This window comes from Dendropsophus ebraccatus, chromosome 4, assembly GCF_027789765.1.
Source record: "Dendropsophus ebraccatus isolate aDenEbr1 chromosome 4, aDenEbr1.pat, whole genome shotgun sequence".
Classification (NCBI taxonomy): Eukaryota; Metazoa; Chordata; class Amphibia; order Anura; family Hylidae; genus Dendropsophus; species Dendropsophus ebraccatus.
The window spans coordinates 77928725-77948545 of record NC_091457.1 but is presented as its reverse complement, the minus strand read 5'-3'; the positions used below and the strand labels follow the sequence as shown (position 1 = coordinate 77948545).

The 19821-nt window shown below is 43.6% G+C and overlaps 1 protein-coding gene across 2 annotated transcripts; it reads left to right on the top strand.

Moving 5' to 3' along the window:
* The first annotated feature begins 1129 nt into the window (after nt 1-1129).
* DBNDD1 (dysbindin domain containing 1) lies at nt 1130-18371 on the top strand. Of its 2 annotated transcripts, none has more exons than XM_069968521.1 (4): nt 1130-1334; nt 14474-14621; nt 15738-15878; nt 17197-18371. In XM_069968521.1, exons 1-4 carry the CDS (start codon nt 1236-1238, stop codon nt 17352-17354), a joined length of 546 nt encoding a protein of 181 aa, XP_069824622.1. In that variant the 5' UTR covers nt 1130-1235; the 3' UTR covers nt 17355-18371. The 2 variants fall into 2 exon arrangements, with proteins under 2 accessions (XP_069824622.1, XP_069824623.1); XM_069968522.1 differs by having other exon boundaries at nt 14469-14621.
* Nucleotides 18372-19821: the final 1450 nt, after the last annotated feature.

The following is a 19821-nucleotide window of genomic DNA, read 5'->3' as shown; positions in this document are numbered from 1 at the left end:
TGTCTGTGAATGGCCCCCTTCCCCGTGTCCCACCACCCCCACCCGTGTACCCGGAAGTGTAGTGCTTTATACATACCTGATCCGTGCCGACACGCGTCCGCCATCTTGTGCCAAACGTCATCTTCGGCCGGCCGGCCCGAACACCTCTGATCTTCCCGAGTGCTGGCCGCACATCAGCTGCTCAGCCGCAATTGGCGGCTGATGCACTACACTTCCGGGTACACGGGTGGGGGTGGTGGGACACGGGGAAGGGGGCCATTCACAGACATAACATACATTACAAAGTTGTATAACTTTGTAATGTGTGTTATTCTGTGAATAATTTTTTACCACCGCACTACCCCTTTAAATAGGAGCTGAGGCTACGGTACACTGGTGCTGCCGCTATACAGGAAACATATCCAACTGCTCCTGGCTTCATTCCCATTGCAGTACAGGCTATCAATTGTTTTATCCAACTTCTTTAAGGCATACTGATGTTGCACTTTTTTGTATGCACCACAATTATGTATTTTCTGCACTTTAGTGAGTAGGCAGGTTTAGTCTTATGCAATAGGGTCTTTTTCCAGCACACAGTTCATATGTTTTGCGACAATGGACGTTATTTGCCCTTATTTTTACATTGTAAGAACATAGCCGTATACCGTAGCCCATATTATTTTACTAGCATTTTAAGTGATTTTAATTACAGCTGTTTTGTGGGGCTATTGTGTTTTATTGTGCAACATTTGGTTTGATGTAAAATAAAAAGACAAATTTTTCCAGATATTCTTTAGTGTATGCTTTTTACTTCATAGCAGGGCAGCTTTTTTCTTGACTTGCTTATGATGAATATAATTTTAGGTCCACATTTTGCATGCTTGTGCTCCTTGTAGTATTGTCAGGTATTCCGTCCGCAAAGACCTGCAGCATCTGCTCAGAATAAGTTGACATCCCCAGCCTAGCTCGTCAGTCTGGGCTCCTTGCCAACGTCGCCTCCTAACAGACACACACACACACACACACACACACACACACACACACACACACACACACACACAAACACCCTCACACCCTCACAGCTCTAGCACCCTGAGACACATCTCCTCAACCCTCCCCTCACAGCCTCTCACTCCCTCTGTCTGCTCATTTGCAATGCAAGGTTCAGTTATCAGTGAGGCTCTCAGCTTGGGGATGTGTGTCTGTGCTGCAGATCCCTCAGCCTGCCGCTTGCTGCAGGGAGGAGGCTGTATCTGATGCTGCCCTCTGCCCCATCTCTTCCTGCTCAGCTGAAGGAGGGTGGAACCCCTGATTCAGTATCTAGATGGAGCCCCAGCAAGGGCCTGGTCCCTCAGGTGAGTGATTGGCAGGCTGGGTGCATAAGGATCCTGGGCTGGTCCCTACGTTTGGGCTGAGGTGTGATGATTGTGTCTTTGTGGATAAAGTGGATTGGTTTGTAAAGTGGCGAGTTAGAACTGGGATGCTGAGACTTGCAGAGTGTGGACAGTACCGCATTGCACTGGTGATCTTAATGCACAGGGCATGCCAGCCTCGTAGTGTGGTCCACACATGTGCCCTGTATGTATAGTAACTGGCATTTGTTATCCACGCATTACCCTTGCTCTGGGTTTGTATAGTTATACCAGAAAGAAAGACATAATTTGCACAAAGAATTGCCTGAGATCCTTATGCAAGTGTGGAATGAAGCTCAAGTAATATTTAAAACAGCAAAGTTTAAAAAGCCGACAAGTGCTGGTATCCTGCAGGCCATAGATAGAGCCAGCCAGCGGATACTGGAGATATTCTGAACATTCTTTATAAACCACAATTTAGGCTGCAGCGCTAGTACTGGTATTGGGGAGGGGGACAAAACCAGATCTGGGAATGCCGAGTATTTGCTTTATAGTAGGAGAAGGACAGCTGCAGAAAAATGTAATACTGTAATAGAGATTATGAGACAGTCACATCCATGCAGAGGGTGACACCCAGACACAAAGTCCCCCCTTCCCTCCCCTCCCCAAGGCGCTTAGTTTAAGTTTACAAAGCATTAAAACCATTGCTGTAATCCCTAGGGAGAGCATCAGATGAGCTGCTGTGGGCAGTGGTGGGGTGCATAATCTAGGCTGAGAATAACGGACCCCTCCCTGCATTGTGTCTGCTTAACACAAATACATATTAATTGCATACAAAGTGGAGTAAAAAGCAGGTATCATTTTAGAAAAGCATCAATTCATTGCAAGCTTTCTGCGTATCATGATCATTTGGTGGTTCAGATTTCTTTTTCTAGTTTTGTTTTTGTATTTTACAGTGTTTTTTTCATTCTTTGTTTTAAATGTTGTATTCAATACTTTATAGTGCCATACACTACTTCATAATGTTTTATAGTTTTGTATTTCTTTATTAGTGTTTTTTTTTTTTATGTCATTATTTCTGTTAATGTGAATTATCATTTACGGTATATTCTCTTTGTTTTTATTATTTTTTCCAATCACCTCAGACCTTAAATGCACCTTTGTCACCCTTCCTTTTATATGCTAATTGATAAGGTTTGGTAATGCTTGCCAGTTCCAGTCACAATAACAGGGGAAACATCAATATAAAGCTCTGTCTGGTGATGGTGTATGCCTCTGGAGAGTGGCATGTTGAGAGTCACATGGCATTTCATCCAAGTGTCATCACCCTTTTTGGAAAACCTGACTGCAGTGATAAATCCCAGTAACTACCTGTGCCAGGTGCAATATTAGTGCATGTCATATTGGGTATTGATCAGGTTGTTTCTTTTAGTGAGAGAACTATTAAAACAATAAGAAAGGTGTGCATGGTATGGAATACAAAAACATTTAGCAGACAATCAAAAGGGGAACTCCAGGTAGCCTTGTTAAAAAAAGCAACTTCCAAACAATGAAAGGTTCTTAGGGTCCGTTTACACAGAGGGATTATCTGACAGATTATCTGTCGAAGATTTGAAGCCAAAGCCAGGAATTGATTTGAAAAGAGGAGAAATCTCAGGCTTTCCTTTATGACCTGATCTCTGTTTATAGTCCGTTGGCTTTGGCTTCAAATCTTTTTCATATAATCTGTCAGATAATCTTTCTGTGCAAATGCACCCTTACCTATGTTGCTCCCAGACATGTGGTTGTACAGTATTCGCACTCATCTGATGCCATTTTCTGTCTGCTCCGTATCTCTTATTGTTCCTCCTCCTGTGTTCTGCTATCAGACTACATTTCCCAGTAGTCTTTGTAGCACATACTCAGAAGGTCCTGTTTCCCCCACCCCCTCTGACACATGCTCCACCCTTTTCCAGGTCTCTTGTCAATATCACACCGCTTTCTGCCCTCACCATGCCCCCTCTCCACCTACACCCTGCCCCTCTCACATTTGCATCTTTAGTCTGTGCTGAGCAAACAAACTTAATGATCACGTGATCTCTGTCTCCTGAGGGGGGGCCAGCAGAAGGAGCACGGGCAGAGTGCATGGCAGGAAGGCCAGTTTTCTTCACTCCCTGGGTGTCAATCAACTACCAGTGTGGAAGAACTGCACAGACATGGTTTTACAGTATATGTCCAGAATTCCCCTTAAAAAGCATAAAATGCATATATGCAGTTACATAATTAGTGACATGCAGCTTAGTCCTTCAGTTATAGAGGGTTACTATTCTGGTATTTCCGACAGGGAACATACACATTATATGCACACATTCTGTGAATTCCATTGACACTTCTAGGCCCTCTACAGCTTTCTATTTAGTGCATGTCTCTTTTCCCCTAGAGGCTTCCTCTTTCCCATTGAATTTTCTAAACTGTTTATTTCCCATAGTTATTTATATTCCAGATATTTCCACAGTTCCAGTTATCTTTCAACTTAGATAGAAGGTGGACTCATACTCATGATGTAATTGAAGTTACATGGGGATTCACAATTTAACATGAAGTTCACATTTAGTGAGAATTCTAGACTAGAGCTACTCAGAAATTAGAATACCTCATATAAGGAGAGGGCAGATGTTTGTATAACAGGTGGTACTCAAGTAAAACAAAAATCAGCATTGAGCATCTAGTGCTGCTCTGTGTATGTTTAATATACCTGACCAAAGGTTTGGGTTTCCCAGCACAATCATGATCCAGCACCCTGCAATATATTAACTCTTGATAGTCATTGTGGGACTGGAATCGGTCTTACAGTTCATAATGTAACGGTACAAGAAATTAAATGAAAAGCCATGTCACAGTATTGCACTGAGCACTTCATCACATACATTATTAACTGCAACTATTCGGCTCACTGAAACGTGCTGCAGGAGTTATAGGCCTTGAAAATATGACATACATTCTTAAGCCAGACCATATGGATGCGTTGTGCAACATGCAGACCACATGCATTAAAGTGCACCGCTTTGCCAGGTGGGAAGTGAAGAGGCCATGGACAATAAACAAAGCCACCCATTCAATCAGTAGGGATGCCGGGAGATGGAAACCAACAGATCAGTTACTAATCTTAAAGGGAACATGTCAACAGGTGATAACTTACTGTTTAAATATTGTGGGAGATATATCAACAGGTAGTCGTTATCTGCTATGGCAGTAATAGACTGGTCTATTGAAAGTGCAATTTACTATCAGGGATAGGCCTAGTCTATTTTCTGTGGTGCTGATTTATTTGTCTCAGAATTGTCTTAAAATAGTCTCATTGGCCCAGATTTCCCCCTAGACAGTATTAGGAGTATTAGGGCCCTGTTACATGAATAGATTATCGTGGGAAAATTGTTATATTGTTCAAATTTAAGCAATGATCTTAAATTCAGGCAACAATCAAAAAATCATTCATGTGTCTGTGATTGCATCTTTTGAGCGGAGCCTAAAATCATTGGTAATCATTCACTTATCTTTCGGTGTATGTGCACATCGTTTGCTACACATTTTCTACCCTACCAGACTTCTCATGAAAACGCAACAGCTATGTTGCTTTCACACCTTACAGATGGGAAAGGAATGTAATGAAATTGCTCCCCGCCCGCCAAACTCTTTAAATCGCCATGGCACTGTAGCAGATCGGTGCTCGTTTACGAATATTGATCGGGCCTTCATCGGCCCCTGTAATAGTACCCTTACTGTAGACTCATCTCTGGTTACTTCATAAGCACAATGTGACACAACCTCCAATCAGGGAGCAGTATCCTCCAGCATAGTATTTTGGGGATAGTGTCCTTACTATGACAAAGTAGACGGGGGATAGTGTCACCACCAGGGTTGTTTACAGTGAGCTGCAGAATCGCTGCAATGTCATATCTAATATCATTATGACCCCGTATTATAGGGGTATTATAGAGGCAGGGGGTTATTACACAGGTAGAAGGTATATTATGTGATCTGGGGGCATTATAGAGGCAGGAGGGTATTACACGATCAGGAAGTATATTATATTATTTGGGGTATTACACTAGTTGGGGGTTGGCTGGTGTCTGACTGTCAGTCATTTGTGCCTTCCCCTTTCCTGCCCCCATCTGCAGGCACTTGCAGAATCATCGGCTGCCTTACCGGAGACTTTGGCGGTCAGCCCCAGATCTCTGCAGCAGCAGCAGCACTGCCCTCACATGAACCGGCTGGCAGAGTTCAGTCTGCGGGCTACAGGAGGTGAGCGACCCCAGCAGACAACGCATCAGACGCCCCGCTGTTGGAATGGGATTGGTGTGAACATATACACAGATTTTACCATTCCCCCATACAGGCCCAGACCTCCATGACGACTTCTCCCATCCATGAGGTGTATTGTCAGAATCTGTTGCACAAACATCTTAATGTCCCCATACACTTTATACTCAGCTTGACCGATCCCGCCACTCCCTCATCGTTAGGGCCTGCTCCTCCCCTGATGCTGGCAGCATACCAGGTGACATCATTGTGCACTCCTTTGAGCTGGGAGCAGGGTGCAGAGGTCATGTGCTACTCTCAGCCTCCTGTAGACTGCAGGCAGCCTGCAACCTAAAGGATAATTAATAGAGTGAGAAACCATCATCTCTTTGCCCCATTGGCTTTTACCTGTGCTCCCACACAGATGGTGGCAGCCTAGGAGGGTGCCTACCCTGCTTCCGCCTTGTCCTGGCCTTGTGCAGCTTCTGGCAGAGGGTCAGAAGGGACACTCTGCAACTAAGGGTCCTATTACGTCAACAGATTATCTGACAGATTATTTTTGAGCCAAAGCCAGGAATGGACTATAAACAGAGAACAAGTAATAAAGGAAAGAGTGAGATTTATCCTCTTTTCAGATCCATTCCTATCTTTGGCTTAAAAAAATCTGTCAGATAATCTGTTGGTGTAATAGGGCCTTAAGTAGCCCTGTATGTAATTAGCTGCGTTGAACAGTGTGCTAGTATTAACTTTTTTAGCAGTTTTTGCTGCACTAGCTTTTCTGTAGCATTGGAACTGAGAAGCTGAACTTCATTCCCCATGTGCATACATAAGCCTTGGGAGCCCATGATTGTTCCCCTGATTCAACAGTTTTTTGTAAAACTCCTTTTTATACTATCCACTGCATACTAGAAACATTACACAAAACCTGCCATTTTGGCGATGCTGTGACCCAGTTTGTGTGATGTTATCATTTTGGTTTCTCCCCCAGTCCAAAAATGTACCAGTAAAGGTATGTATACACTGAGGAATAGGCTAGGAATTTCGAACGGAACCCGCACTTAATTTTACATGTATTCCGCTTAAAATTCTGCCTGCAAAATATGTACAGAGCAATCTCCCATTGTGTTCTGCTCTGTTGTTTACACAGCGGAACTTACGTGCTGAATGATCCGCAGCGGATCCACTTTCTGCCCAAAGAATTGAAATGTCAGTTCTATGGACGGATTCGGCTAGAGAAATCCCATAGAAATCATTGGGGCTTTGAATTTCCGCTTTCTGCTCCCATTCTGTGCCTCTGTTCGAATTCTTCCACCAGAGCTGAAGAGGAGGAAATTTCAAGCAAAAAACTTTCTTCTTCAATTCCTTGGTGTGAATATACCCTCAGGCTGCTCTTACATAGTCCAGTTATGCTCAGTTTTTGCAGAAACTTTAAAGCCAAACCCAGAGAAGGTGTACATTTCTGCACCTGACGTGTGGCATGTGCCTCATGGGTGCTTATAGGGTATGTGGGGGCGGGGCTTTATTTAAGAAGGTCTTGATCAATTCTCCCCTAATAGAATTAGGTCAAATTTCAGGCAACCCCTGTTACAAGTAGTGACTGTTTAATGTGTAAAACTCCTTTCACCACAAATAGCTCATGTTGACACCTCTGACTCTCTGTCTCTGAATATTTTTTTAAAGTTATGGACTGCTCGCATAGTAAATATCTATTTATAAGTATTAGGCACCAAGAGAATAAGCCAGGAAAGGGTTATTACTAATGTGGTCATGTATAGTAACTTAGTCTGAGGACTCCCTGACATAGGTGAATTAAAGGGGTATTCCCCCCAAGAGCTAAAAAATGAAATGCTCCCAAACCTAGCTGGTCTTACTCACCAAGTCCCCCTGAGTATTTTAAGCCGTCTCCCGTCTTTGTAGCTGCTGCCGTTCCTGAGTTACACGTTTTTCTAAAAGCCGATCTATATCCAAGATAGGAAACTACATTTCCCATCATGCAATGCTTATGCCTGATGATGGTGAAGTAGCAGAGCTGAGATGGTAATGGTGATGGAGCAGAGGGTGGAGGGCCTCAGGGTGAGCTGGGGGGGGGGGGGTCACACAGCGGGTGGGCCACCAAGGTGAGATGCGGGGCGGTGGGGAGAGGGTGAATGGTGTTAGGTGGGGCGAATATGGTGTGCCCAGATGAACTCTGTGTGTGTGTGTGTGGGGGGGGGGGGGGGGTTGTCGGGTGGTTAGGGCAGGTCCCGCGGGCAAGAACCGGGAAGCGGTTCGGTGGTTGGCCACTATGCCACGGCGAGATGTGGGGGGACGTCATGTTAGTGTGACGACAGTCTGTGGAACTACTGCTCCCAGCCATCCCATAAGTGTCTTCCACTTCCTAGATTACAGGGAATAATGCAACAGATATTGCAAATTGGAAGACACTTATGGGATGGCTGGGGGCAGTAGTACCACAGACTGTCATCACACTAACATGCCCCCCCCCCCCGCATCTCACCATCCCCCCACCCCCGCAGGCGGCCACCAGGAGATGAGATACGGCAGGGGGGCATCATGTTAGTGTGATCACATTCTGTGGAACTACTGCTCCCAGCCATCCCATAAGTGTCTTGCACTCTGCAATATCTGTGTTGCATTATCCCCTGTAATCTAGGACAGAGCGGAAGATACTTATGGGATGGCTGGGAGCAGTAGTTCCACAGACAGCCACCGGGAGGTAATTTGCGGGGCGGGAGGGCTGAACGTACCAGGAGGTGAGATGCGGGGCGGGAGGGGTGGACTCAACATACCGGGAGCGGTGAGCCTGCACCGGGAGGTAAGATGCGGGGGATGTTTGTGGACATGCCAGCGAGTTGCGCGGGGGGGTGGATCGGGATTGGACATGCCGCCGAGATGCGGGGGAGGGGGGGTGGACATGCCGGCACAGGGAGGTGAGATGCGGGAGGGGGGGGGGAGGAGGAGGTTGGGGTGGATGGCCACCAGGGGGGGGGGGGGGGGGTGAGATGCGGGGTGGGAGGACGTGCCTTGGGCGGCCACCGGGAGGTGAAATCCAGACGGACGGCTACCAGGTGGTGAGATGCAGGGGGAGGCTGCTGTCAGAGAGGGAGACAGTGATCAGCAGCAGCAGCTGTCACTGTCTCAGTGTCCTCCCTCGCTTCAGTGGACTGGGTTAGAAGCGCTAACCCAGCCCATTAAAGAGATGGAGGACACGTGATGCCCACTCTGAGGGTGCAGGCCAGGAGCAGGGAGCGTGTTGGGTTGGACTGAGATTTGATGATTCTATGCATTTGGTGGGGGTGAATGCATCTAGATAACAGCAAAACTGTCCAGAATCCATAATAACTTTATATTATAAAGATGGAAAGCTATGGGTGGACAAAGTATTAATGCAAAAATAATTTTTGGGGGAATACCCCTTTAAATTGTGGAAAATTCCATGAGGAGTTCGGTAATTCAGGTGGCTTTTGTTGTATGCTCACAACATTCACTGGGAAAGCTTATATTGTAACAACCAAACTACTGCACATATATCGGTATACTGCATTAGAGGAGCTTTAACATTAAGACATGAACACATGGGTGACATTTACTATGGAGTCTAATTCAGGGGACTCTTCTAATGAGGATTGGTGTATATTTTGTTTCAATATCTTGTGACTGATTTATTAAAATGTAGCACTACCTTAGTGATTGTATCTAAGTAAAAAAGAAAAAAAAAAGGCGCAAGCATGCAAAAATTGCCAAGCATATTCACCTGGTAGTCACAAGACGTAGGCCTGCACCTGTTTGTGCGACTTTTTTTAAAAGTTGCAAATGATAAATTGGTCGCTAATCCTGGATTATCCTGGATATTATTTTGCGTGAATACTCGAAACAGGGCCGGCTCCAGCTTTTTGTGGGCCCTTGGGCGACAGAGCCTCGGCGGGCCCCTTTGAGGAGCAAATCATGGAGAGACAGGCGAGGAAAGATTTGCAGCAGAAGAAACATGTGGCTGCTGCATATCTTTCTCCTCCTGTATCTCCTGATCTCTGTAGTAGTCAGGACTCTGAAAGAGTCAGACCCAATGACAGGATTATATATATATATATATATATATATATATATATATATATGTATATATATATATATATATATATATATATATATATATATATACACACACACACACAGAGCAGGAGCTGTATACAGAACAAGCAGCCCAGCATGTTATATATATATATATATATTTTAGGGATGGTCCGAACCTGCCGAAACCCTCGGCATCGATTCCCGCTGTCTTCCACCTCCGTGGAGAGGGTGGATACAGCGGGAGGACTGCCTGGAAAACTGGGATACAGCCATAGCCATAGGCTGTATACCAGTTTTCCAGGCAGTCCTCCCGCTGTATACACCCGCTGCACGGAGGTGGCCATTTATTTATTTATATACAGAGCAGTAGCTGTATACAGAACTAGCAGCACCAGCATGTAAGAGATATATATATATATATATATATATATATATATATATATATATATATCATGCTGGTGCTGCTAGTTCTGTATACAGCTACTGCTCTCTGTGTATATATATATATATATATATATATATACATATACACACACACAGAGAGCAGGAGCTGTATACAGAACCAGCAGCACCACTCCTATATACAGCTCCTGCTCTGTGGATCGATAGATAGATAGATGAGGTCCTGCTGTAATATATATATATATATATATATATATATATATATACATATGCATATTACAGCAGGACCTCTATACACAAAACAAAACAACAAGAAACGCCAGCACATACAGTTGACTATTAGTTTACAGAGCCTACCGTCTGCCCTCTATCAGGTCAGGTGTCCGATCACATGACCCATGACATCATCACAGGTCCTTCTTACTCAAAGGTCCTTTTCTACCTACTCGGCTGTAGGGAAGACTTATGGAGGGAGACGTGAGCCCGGGGCCCCCAGTATGTATCGACGGGCCCCTAACTGTCACATGCGTCCTCTAGGGGCCCAGTCCCCCCTGTTACTACACTTTTTTTTTTACTAACAGAAAAAAAATGTAGTAACAGACAAGAGTGGGCCCCTAGAGGACCTGTGGGCCCCGGCACTTGCCCTAGTCAGCCGGGTGCTGACGCCGGCCCTGACTCGAAACATGCAGATTAAAAAATATTCACCCGTCGAATACTGGTTTATAAATAGAACTTAGACCAAAAATTGGTGAAAAATGCCAATTATTCACCTAAAAATAGGCGCAAAGCCCTATTGATTAGTGTTAATTAGTACTATTTTGCCGCGAATTGCACAATATGTGGGAAAATGGCGCTATTTTTGCTGCAATTTTGATGCAATTGTGGAAAAATTTGCTGTAATTAAACACTATGGGGGAAATGTATTAAAATGTGCAGATGCCTTTTTTAGGCGCAGATCGGCCCAATCGGCGGAAAAATATTCGCAAAAGGTGGGAGAGGGGGCGTTACAGGGGGTGCGGCAGCACGCAGAGGGGGCGCGGCTTCTGCGTGCGCCGCATTTATAATTTTTCCGGGGGAAAAATGATACTGAAACCTACGTCAGCTCTGAGCTGGCGTAGGTTTCAGATTATTCACATGGACGGGCTCCGTGCGTACAGGATCCCCTGAGCTCCGGAGTGGCGGGGACATTTGTAAGCCCAGCATAAAAAATGTCGGACTTCATAAATGTCCCCGTATGTGTGAACATAATGTAAAGGAAACCAGTAAGCACATTCATGCTGATTAAATTCCCAGCAATTATGCTGATTGGTTCCCTTTAATCTGGTTGGGGTCAAAACTAATTTCCACAATGCTAAAAGGCAGTTCTAACCATGTTCATAATCTTCAGACTTTTTAAATGCTAGGCTAGGTTTGCACTGCGTTTTTGCAGTCTCTTTTTAAATGGTTACTTTTAACGTAGAGAAAAACATGGTCAACCACATATTTGTGTATGCTAAAAAAATTAAAAAATAATGTAAGTCAATGGAAAAACAGATCTAAAAGGATGCACACAATCAGTCCCCCCCCATAAAATGGGTACATTATTAGTGGCAGTCTATGTTACAAGACGGCTGCCTTCTCTGATATTATTATAAAGCGGGAACATAGCTTTATTTACTTGTATTCCATTTTACTGGGAAAAAATACATTATTGCCTGATTACCTTATCTCCTATACCACAGTGATGATGCTGGGAAATGGCTCTGAAAAGACCCAGCACTATAAACTATGGCAGGGGTAATTTCCAGAGACATGAAACCCATAGGTATTTTTTCAGCAAAATGACAATAAATTGGCTCGAAAATGTGTCTATAACTATTGGCAGCAATCTTTAGTGTAAAAATTAGAGCTACAATTATCGAAATCATTGGTTCCTAACCTGTGGCTTTCCAGCTATTGTGAACCTACAACATGATAGCCAATGTTAATAAATACAGTGTGCCAATACAGTGTTCCTCCATCTGATGATATTGCCCACTAGAATGCCTGGCATAGCAATGGCAAATTGAAGGCCTGGAATTTGTCAATCTTCAGTGGTCAATTCACATTGCATTCTTATTACGATACTACAAGTGTGAACACAGCCTAGGTGATATTCCCACGTGCCAAAGAATGCATGTGTCCAAAACCATGTTTCGATCCATTCACCAGTGTCTGTGCAATATTGCCAGGAATTTGGGCAGCATTATTTAACCATTGATAAATGCATGTGTACATAGTTTCACATACATGCGTTGATCTGCATTTGGGGATACAGCCTTAGGACCAAAACAAACTGGTTGTTAAGAGGTTAATATTGTAATTTTTCTGTGTGCTGTTTAGCCACAGGTAAATTTGTCTTTTTGTCTTTAAACGCTGTTTGCCAATAGGATAAGCATGGATCTGTATCCTGTCTGTGGTTATTATATAAGAACTGGTTTAGACTTATGTAAGTTGAAACGTTGCATCTGTTGTGTATAAACAACCACTTTCTGGATGTACTGATTACATTCTGTACTTAAAGGACAGGTTTTTCAGCTGCTCACATTGCAGGAAAAGTTTCCTTTTTGTGTGCCTGAGCTAAAGGCTCATGGGCCCTATTTAAAGGTTCATGACCCCCAGGCTATGGCTCATCCTAATTATTATTGGCTACTGCCAGTCCCCATTGCTCAATGGAAAAAGAAGTACCCAATTCCTCCTTCCATTTTCACATATATGACATATTTCATATCAGCATTAAGTCATAAATATGTGTAAGATCTTTGTGGTAATATTGGAAAAGAAATTTGTGGGAATATTTGGGAGGATGCAATTGGTTAGAAGCCAGCAGTGAGCAAGAGTCATAGTCCAGATTAGGTCTGAATGTTTTTGGGAAGCTTAGGGGAACAGATTATTTGGAGAGATATATCCAGTTGTTGTTAATGACACACTTTTTCCAAAGATAAAGGGAATCGGTCATGGATTGAAGAGGAGTAGTAGGACTAGGAATATTAAAGATGGAAGCTATGGGAAAGTGTTTCATTGTATAATTAGGGGTCAGTCTTCTATGTTAGACCAGCATTGAGTATCAGATGAATTCCAACATGCTAGACCAGCATTGGTTAGTCTAATATAGTGGTAATATTGTAGGCTGACAGGTTGGGCACCCCTGGGCCTCCATTGTTAAGCTTTTTAAAAAGAAGTGATTTTGCCAATCTGGCATGTTTCCAATTCCAAATGAAGTTAAGAAAGTTATGCTGGAGTTGAGAAAGAATACATTGGGATATAAGGTAAGAAGTAGTTGTGCAGTAATAGTGAAATTAGGGGAGTAGCAGCATTTTTACTATGTTTATCTTAGGTATACAAGACAGCGAAGCTTTGGACAGTCTTGAGCATTCTTCTTGAATAGAGTTGATGAAGTTGTTATAGTTGACTTGTAGGGTTTGGGAAGGGGAGGAAGTTAGTTGAATTCATAGATAAGCTATTCCAAAGGGGGCCCAGGAGAAGCTGAAGCTGGAGAATTGGGAGTGTATAGATGGTTTAATGTTGAGAAGTTGTATAATGATTTGCTAGTGTTCAGTTAAAAAAAACTTTAGAGTATTAAGATATAAGGTTCATAATAGCTGTAAGAAAGGAAAGAAGGGATTGGCAGATCAGTAAAACACCATCTGCATATAGGCTGGTTTTGTGTTCTTGGTGTCTGTTTTTTTTATACCACTCCCCCCACTCCTCTTTAATATAGGACCTCAGATACTAACTAATGTAAATATAGGTAAATTGCATCTCTTTGTGACTATTTGACAGGGATCAAGTACAGGGAAAGGCAGGAGTGACATAGACTGAGCAGGGCCGTATTAACAGCTGCTGCTGCCCTATGCACTAAGCCTGAAGACGCCCCACCTTGGGGAGTGTGATTTGGGCCACATGCATTTCTCTACATGTAGAAACATTGTCTGAATCGCGTTTTTCATGTTTTTTAACGGGTTAAAACATAAACAAATTTCCACATTGAATAAATGATTAGAAAATTTGGATATTTTCTGATGGAATTCTCGCCACAGGATTGGTAGATTGGTAGATACTTCCCTCAAAAAGACACCAGATTTACTGGCAAGTCTGAACTGGAGGTTGGTGACTAAAAAAATAAAAACAAAAAAAGGTTGTTTCTTTCCCCTGCTTCCTGGTGTTGCCCCCCTGCAAGGTGTTGCTCTAGGCACCGGACCACGGGTGCATGGTGGTAAATATGGCCCTGAGAGTGAGTCTCTACACCCATGAAGGTAACATAAGGTTTATTAGAAAGTTAGAACTTACAGACCTGTTGTATACCTATGGTAATACACATTCAGAACCATTGATGTAAGAATTATTCTTGCCATTGTGTTTCCTGTGCAGAGCAGACCAGAGAAGCAGAGAGTGAGGTTGTCCCTCACCCTAGTGCCCCCACAGAGGTGACTGTAGAAGAACCTCAACAACCCCTAGTGGCTGAAGAGGAAACAGGGGTCCTGGCACCTACATCAGGGCTGCTGCAGGTCACAGAAAGAAGACGTGAGTATCCTTGCTATGACATTACCCACATTTGTCTGCTAGTGTACTCCCAGGTACACTCAGCACCTTATAATTTATCCTGCTACCTGGTAAACATCATGGATGAGTCTTTCCTATATGGTGCCATGCTGCCTAATATATCCAGGGTCTTCCAACTGCTCTAGGAAAATCTCTCCTCATTAGGAATGCTACAGGCACATTGTCTCCTATTCCTCATCTGTGTGAATACTGAACATGGGCTGAATCGTTAACAACCTGTGCAATGTTCAGCAAGGAGAAAATGTTCCAGTGGCATTCCTAATAATGAAGAGGGTGGGGAGGTGGGTCGGAGGGGTGGTGCAAAGTTAGGGCACAGATACTCCCGTCTGGCAAACGGACGGACAGACCCCAGGACAGATCTTAAATTAAAAGTAGCTATCCAAAGGTACAAGTGGTTTGGGGGGGTCAGATTGTGGGTACAGAGTTACTTTAAAGCCAAGTCAGAGAAGAGGCTGTAGAAAGGAAAGCAACCATAGGCCATGTTCAGATGAGGTAAAACAGCGGCCATGTCACAGAACAGCCTCTGTCTAAGATGTTCAACCAAGCTGGTACTGCAGCACCGCCCGGGTTAACATCACTTGTTTTTAATTGGAATAAAGGCACATTTGGGTGTGCCCGCACTCCAATTAGCCATAGCAGATAATGTAAGGTACGGCTGGAGCCGTACTTTACATTGTCTGCACAGTCTATTTTGTGCGGCTGCTGTTTAATGAATAGCAGACGCACAAAATAGACATGTGAGTTTTCTGTGTGGCGGCATGGAATCCTGGCCCGGCCGGGATTCCATAGGGGTTATTGTAATCGCCCACTATGATTAAACATGGCCTAAATTTGTAAATAAAAGGGTACTCCAGTGAATATTTTTTCTCTTTCAAATCAACATGATATTTCTTATAATAAACCATATTTTCTCACAGCAGTTTAGGATTCAGCGCCTCCACTATATCTTCAGATTACCAAAACCACTGCAAAGAATATAACCTTTGCTTAATCCAATCCATATGTATTTGAGACATGGGATATCTTTGTAATTTCCACATTTTTCACTGCAAAATGGCTTGTATTCTCTCCCTGCAGAACCTCTCAGTAGCGTCTCCTCTCTTGAAGTGCACTTTGATCTGCTGGATCTGACAGAACTTACAGATATGTCTGACCAGGAACTGGCTGAAGTGTTTGCCGACTCAGATGATGAAAATCCGCACAATGAACCACCCCCAGGTGTGTAAAACTATAGAATACCAGCAAAAAGGTTAGCTAATGTATACCACAGTGGGCCCATTCATTTAAAGGTGAATAAAGGATGTAACCTTACCCATATCCAGGTGGCAACAGTGGGTGGGTGGCTGGTGCTAGGGTTGCGGGATCATGGCATCACTGATCCTAGTGTGTCCCTAATCCCTATTGCATCTCACCCTGCTTGCCCCGGGACCAGCTGAGCACCTGTCCCAATAGAGGAGACCCTATGTCCTTATAGGGGAGATTATACTGGGGTATAAATTAGAGTGCAGGGTTGATTGTTGCATGGTCACAATAGCCCATATTAGCATAGGTACACTATTGACACAAAGTGTGTGTCCGATAAAAGTGCAGTGGTGCTACATGCAAAGATGTTGGTATGCTGGTGGCACGCCGAACCGATTGACAACATGACTAATTGTCATAATACATGTTGTATGACTGTTTACATTGGTTTCTTGGTTAGTAATATCCAGTTCTGGCAACAGGGCTCAGAGTGGCAATGTCAGTGTCATTTGCTGAGGTAACACCCCCACCACACACACACACACACATACAGGCGCACACACACACATACAGGCGCACACACACGCACACCTGCACACACACACACACAGACACACAGTGAAGCCTTTATTAGTGAAGTTGGATTAATTTGACTAATCCCCAAGCAGCGGCATCACTCTGTCATGGTAAAGGACCACACACATGCTCGCTGCGTGCTCCAGTTCTGATATTCATCAGGGCCAGGAAGTCTCTTACCCAATATGTGGTGAAGAAGTTCACGTGACCCATGCTGGTATGTGTGGACAAAGGGGAAAACCATCATGTAAAAGCATCAGAAAGTAGCTGCATTTTAATACGTATTTCTCATAACTATTAACAGTTTTAGTCTGGAAAACCTCTTTAAGGGAATGGAGTTAAACTGCAAAGTCAAACCTGCAGACAATCGTTGAGCTGTTTTAAGAAGAAAGCATTTGTCTTATTTTAATTCTGTACACCTTTGTTAAGATATTCAGAATATAAGAATGGTAAGAGTATAAAAGAGTAAGCAGACTAAGATTAATGGCAGCTATTCTAGACACGCCGCGTATAACCCAGGGCTAATCAGCCTTTCATGAAACCATTTCAGTTGAAGTGCGAGCGTGTCCTGAATGTGTAAGGTGTTATTCAGCTGCAACCATGACCTTGTCTTATAAAGAGGAGAGGAGTCAGAGACGTTGTAGATATCATATACTCAGGCTTAAGATTCATGCAAAGGGGGATTTCTTCCTCTCTGACTTCTCCTTTTTACATACAGGTCTGCAATTACCTCCCCTCCCTAGAGCCGGGTATCTGCGCTCTCCATCTTGGACCCGGTCAAGAGCTGAAAGGGAGAAGAAACATCTCAGTGACTCAGAGCTGCAAGGAGGATTGCTGGACACATTCCTTTCTGCAGAGAGATCCAAAGAGAACTAACAATGAGAAAGCCTTTAACCCACCGAAGTTGGTCCCCATTGCCCTCATATCATCCATATCAGGGATTGGACCACAGAAAGTGCCAATACCATAGCTCTCAAAACTGCATTAACCTCTGAGAAGTAATTGGGGCCATCTCAGTACTACTTCTACTGCTCTCTGGGATGACAGGGCCTGCTCAGCACATGCAAGCCGGGACTTACTATAGTAGGAATCTATTAGTAGTGGGCTTGGATGAACGTCATCTACTCATAAGTGCAAGTAACGTTAGGCAGAAGATGAACTGGAGACTTGGTAGAATCACAGACTGTATTGGGAGTATGGGATGCAACAATACCAGCTGTAGAATGAATATATCAATGCATATATTGGAAAGCCCCAGTACAGTAGCCATGACAGACTGCCATACAACTAGAGGTCCTACCTGGTGCTCAAAGAGGCAAGGATATAATAGGAATAAGAAGCAGCGACCCTGCGCTGAGTAGTTTAGGACTCTATTTTAGATAGTTACCAGCACATGTTAATTGGTTGCATAGAAGAAAGAGGACGAGCTGCTCCATGAATGTAGAACTGCATGAAGAACGGGATGAACATTTTCACCTCTCCTCAATGACATGAGGACATTTTGGGAAAAATTCCAATTAACATAACTTCTTTCATAAGCACAGAATTTCCCCTGCCGCCTTAAAGTACACCTCCATCCACAATTCCTTATCCGGGGAGGCTGTGGGTCACAGACTTGCTATCTAACCCTTACTGTGGAGCACTTTGATGGGGATTTGAGGCGCACAAGCCCTTATTTATATCAATTAGTTGTTCCATCATCTCGCAGAAGCAACATTACAACGTGTGTTCTGGTGACCACTTTTGTTACTATGGTGACACTTTTGCACTTTATAATGATGTGGCTGCACCCCACAGCATTGGGATTTCGCCCCTGCGAGGGCTTTCTGGCACTTAAATGGTTTGTCATGATAGTTACAAATGGTTTTGTTGCTTGCAACATGACACATTAAAATCTTCCTGAACCACATGATGATGTATGATGCATTATTAAGTCACGTGATTGTCCTAAATCAAAGGTCATTGGTGGTGTTTGCAGTCTTACCTAAAGGGTTGTTTGGCAGTTTAAAAAACTAGTCTACTGTAAACCTGCCTACCAGCATGCCACAGATCAGAAGGACTAAACAAACCTTTAGTGGTAAATGCTCATAAATATCCAATAAATACAAATCCATACAATATCTATCAACCTATATAATGACGACAGGCTACTGTGTAAATGTAAAGAAAAACTGTTGACAGCAAACTTAGCCCCATTCACACCCCTTAATATAACATATATATCATAAAATCTCTTAAAATACATGTTAAATGTTTTCATATGGGTCCATATTTTTGCCCATATTATGTGCACTCACCATCACTAGTCTAATGCCAGGAACAGGGCCATTTCTAGGTGATTTTGACGACAGGGCGAATGTTGATAAAAGAGACAACCTTTTGAGTGATGTCGGGTTGTTGCTAGGAAGAAGCAGTGTGTGTATTATGGCATAAAGCAGTATAACCCTACCCTTTTCACCTTGAGGCGAAAAAAGTCATTCAGTGACTCAGAGGTGAGGTCTTCTTTGACCTGAGGCGTCACTTTCCCTTTTCCTCAGTTCGGCCCAGACCACCATGATGATTTCTTCCAGCTACAATTTATCTCTTCTGAACCTGCCAGACAAACATCTTATGCTCCACACTTTTACAACAACTTCTTTCCCCAATATAAGAAAAAAGAAAAAAACAGTATACTCACCTAATCCTGGCATGGATTAAGTCTCTCTATCTTCTGATCTTCTCTCTCCAGCCTATGAGGAGCAGGACAGATCCTCCAGCAGGTGCAATGATGTCATATCACTGCACCTGCTGGAGGGAGAGATCACATCCAGGCCCTGCTGAGGGAGAAGATGGCTGGTCGGCACTAGTCCTGGCACCCTGGATGATCCTGGCCAGGAATGGAGAAATCTCAGTCTTTCCCTTATGAAATGTTCTGTTTATAATCTGTTTCTGGCTTTCGCTTCAAAAATCCATCAGATAAATCTTTCTGTATAAATTCACCATAAGACTATATTCACACTATGTAAAAACAACAGCCGTATTTCATAACAAGAGTGGTGCTGTCTCTGGAGGAAAGTGGATATGTTTTTCTAATGCTGGATAACCCCTTTAATGTGGGAGCACATGGCAAATGTCTGGTATCTCTAATGGGGACTGCTGTCAAGATATAGATAATATGCAATAAAAAAAACGGGGAGGATGGAAGTAGACTGCTGATTGTCCTCCACATCCACCACCTTCTGAATTCCTGAGTAGTACTCTGACTACTGTGTCATATCAGCATTCAGCAGGTAACACAATGTAGTATGGAAAGATGGAAGGGAGTTTCATTGCAGGATTAGACTACACACTGGGTTTGGATATA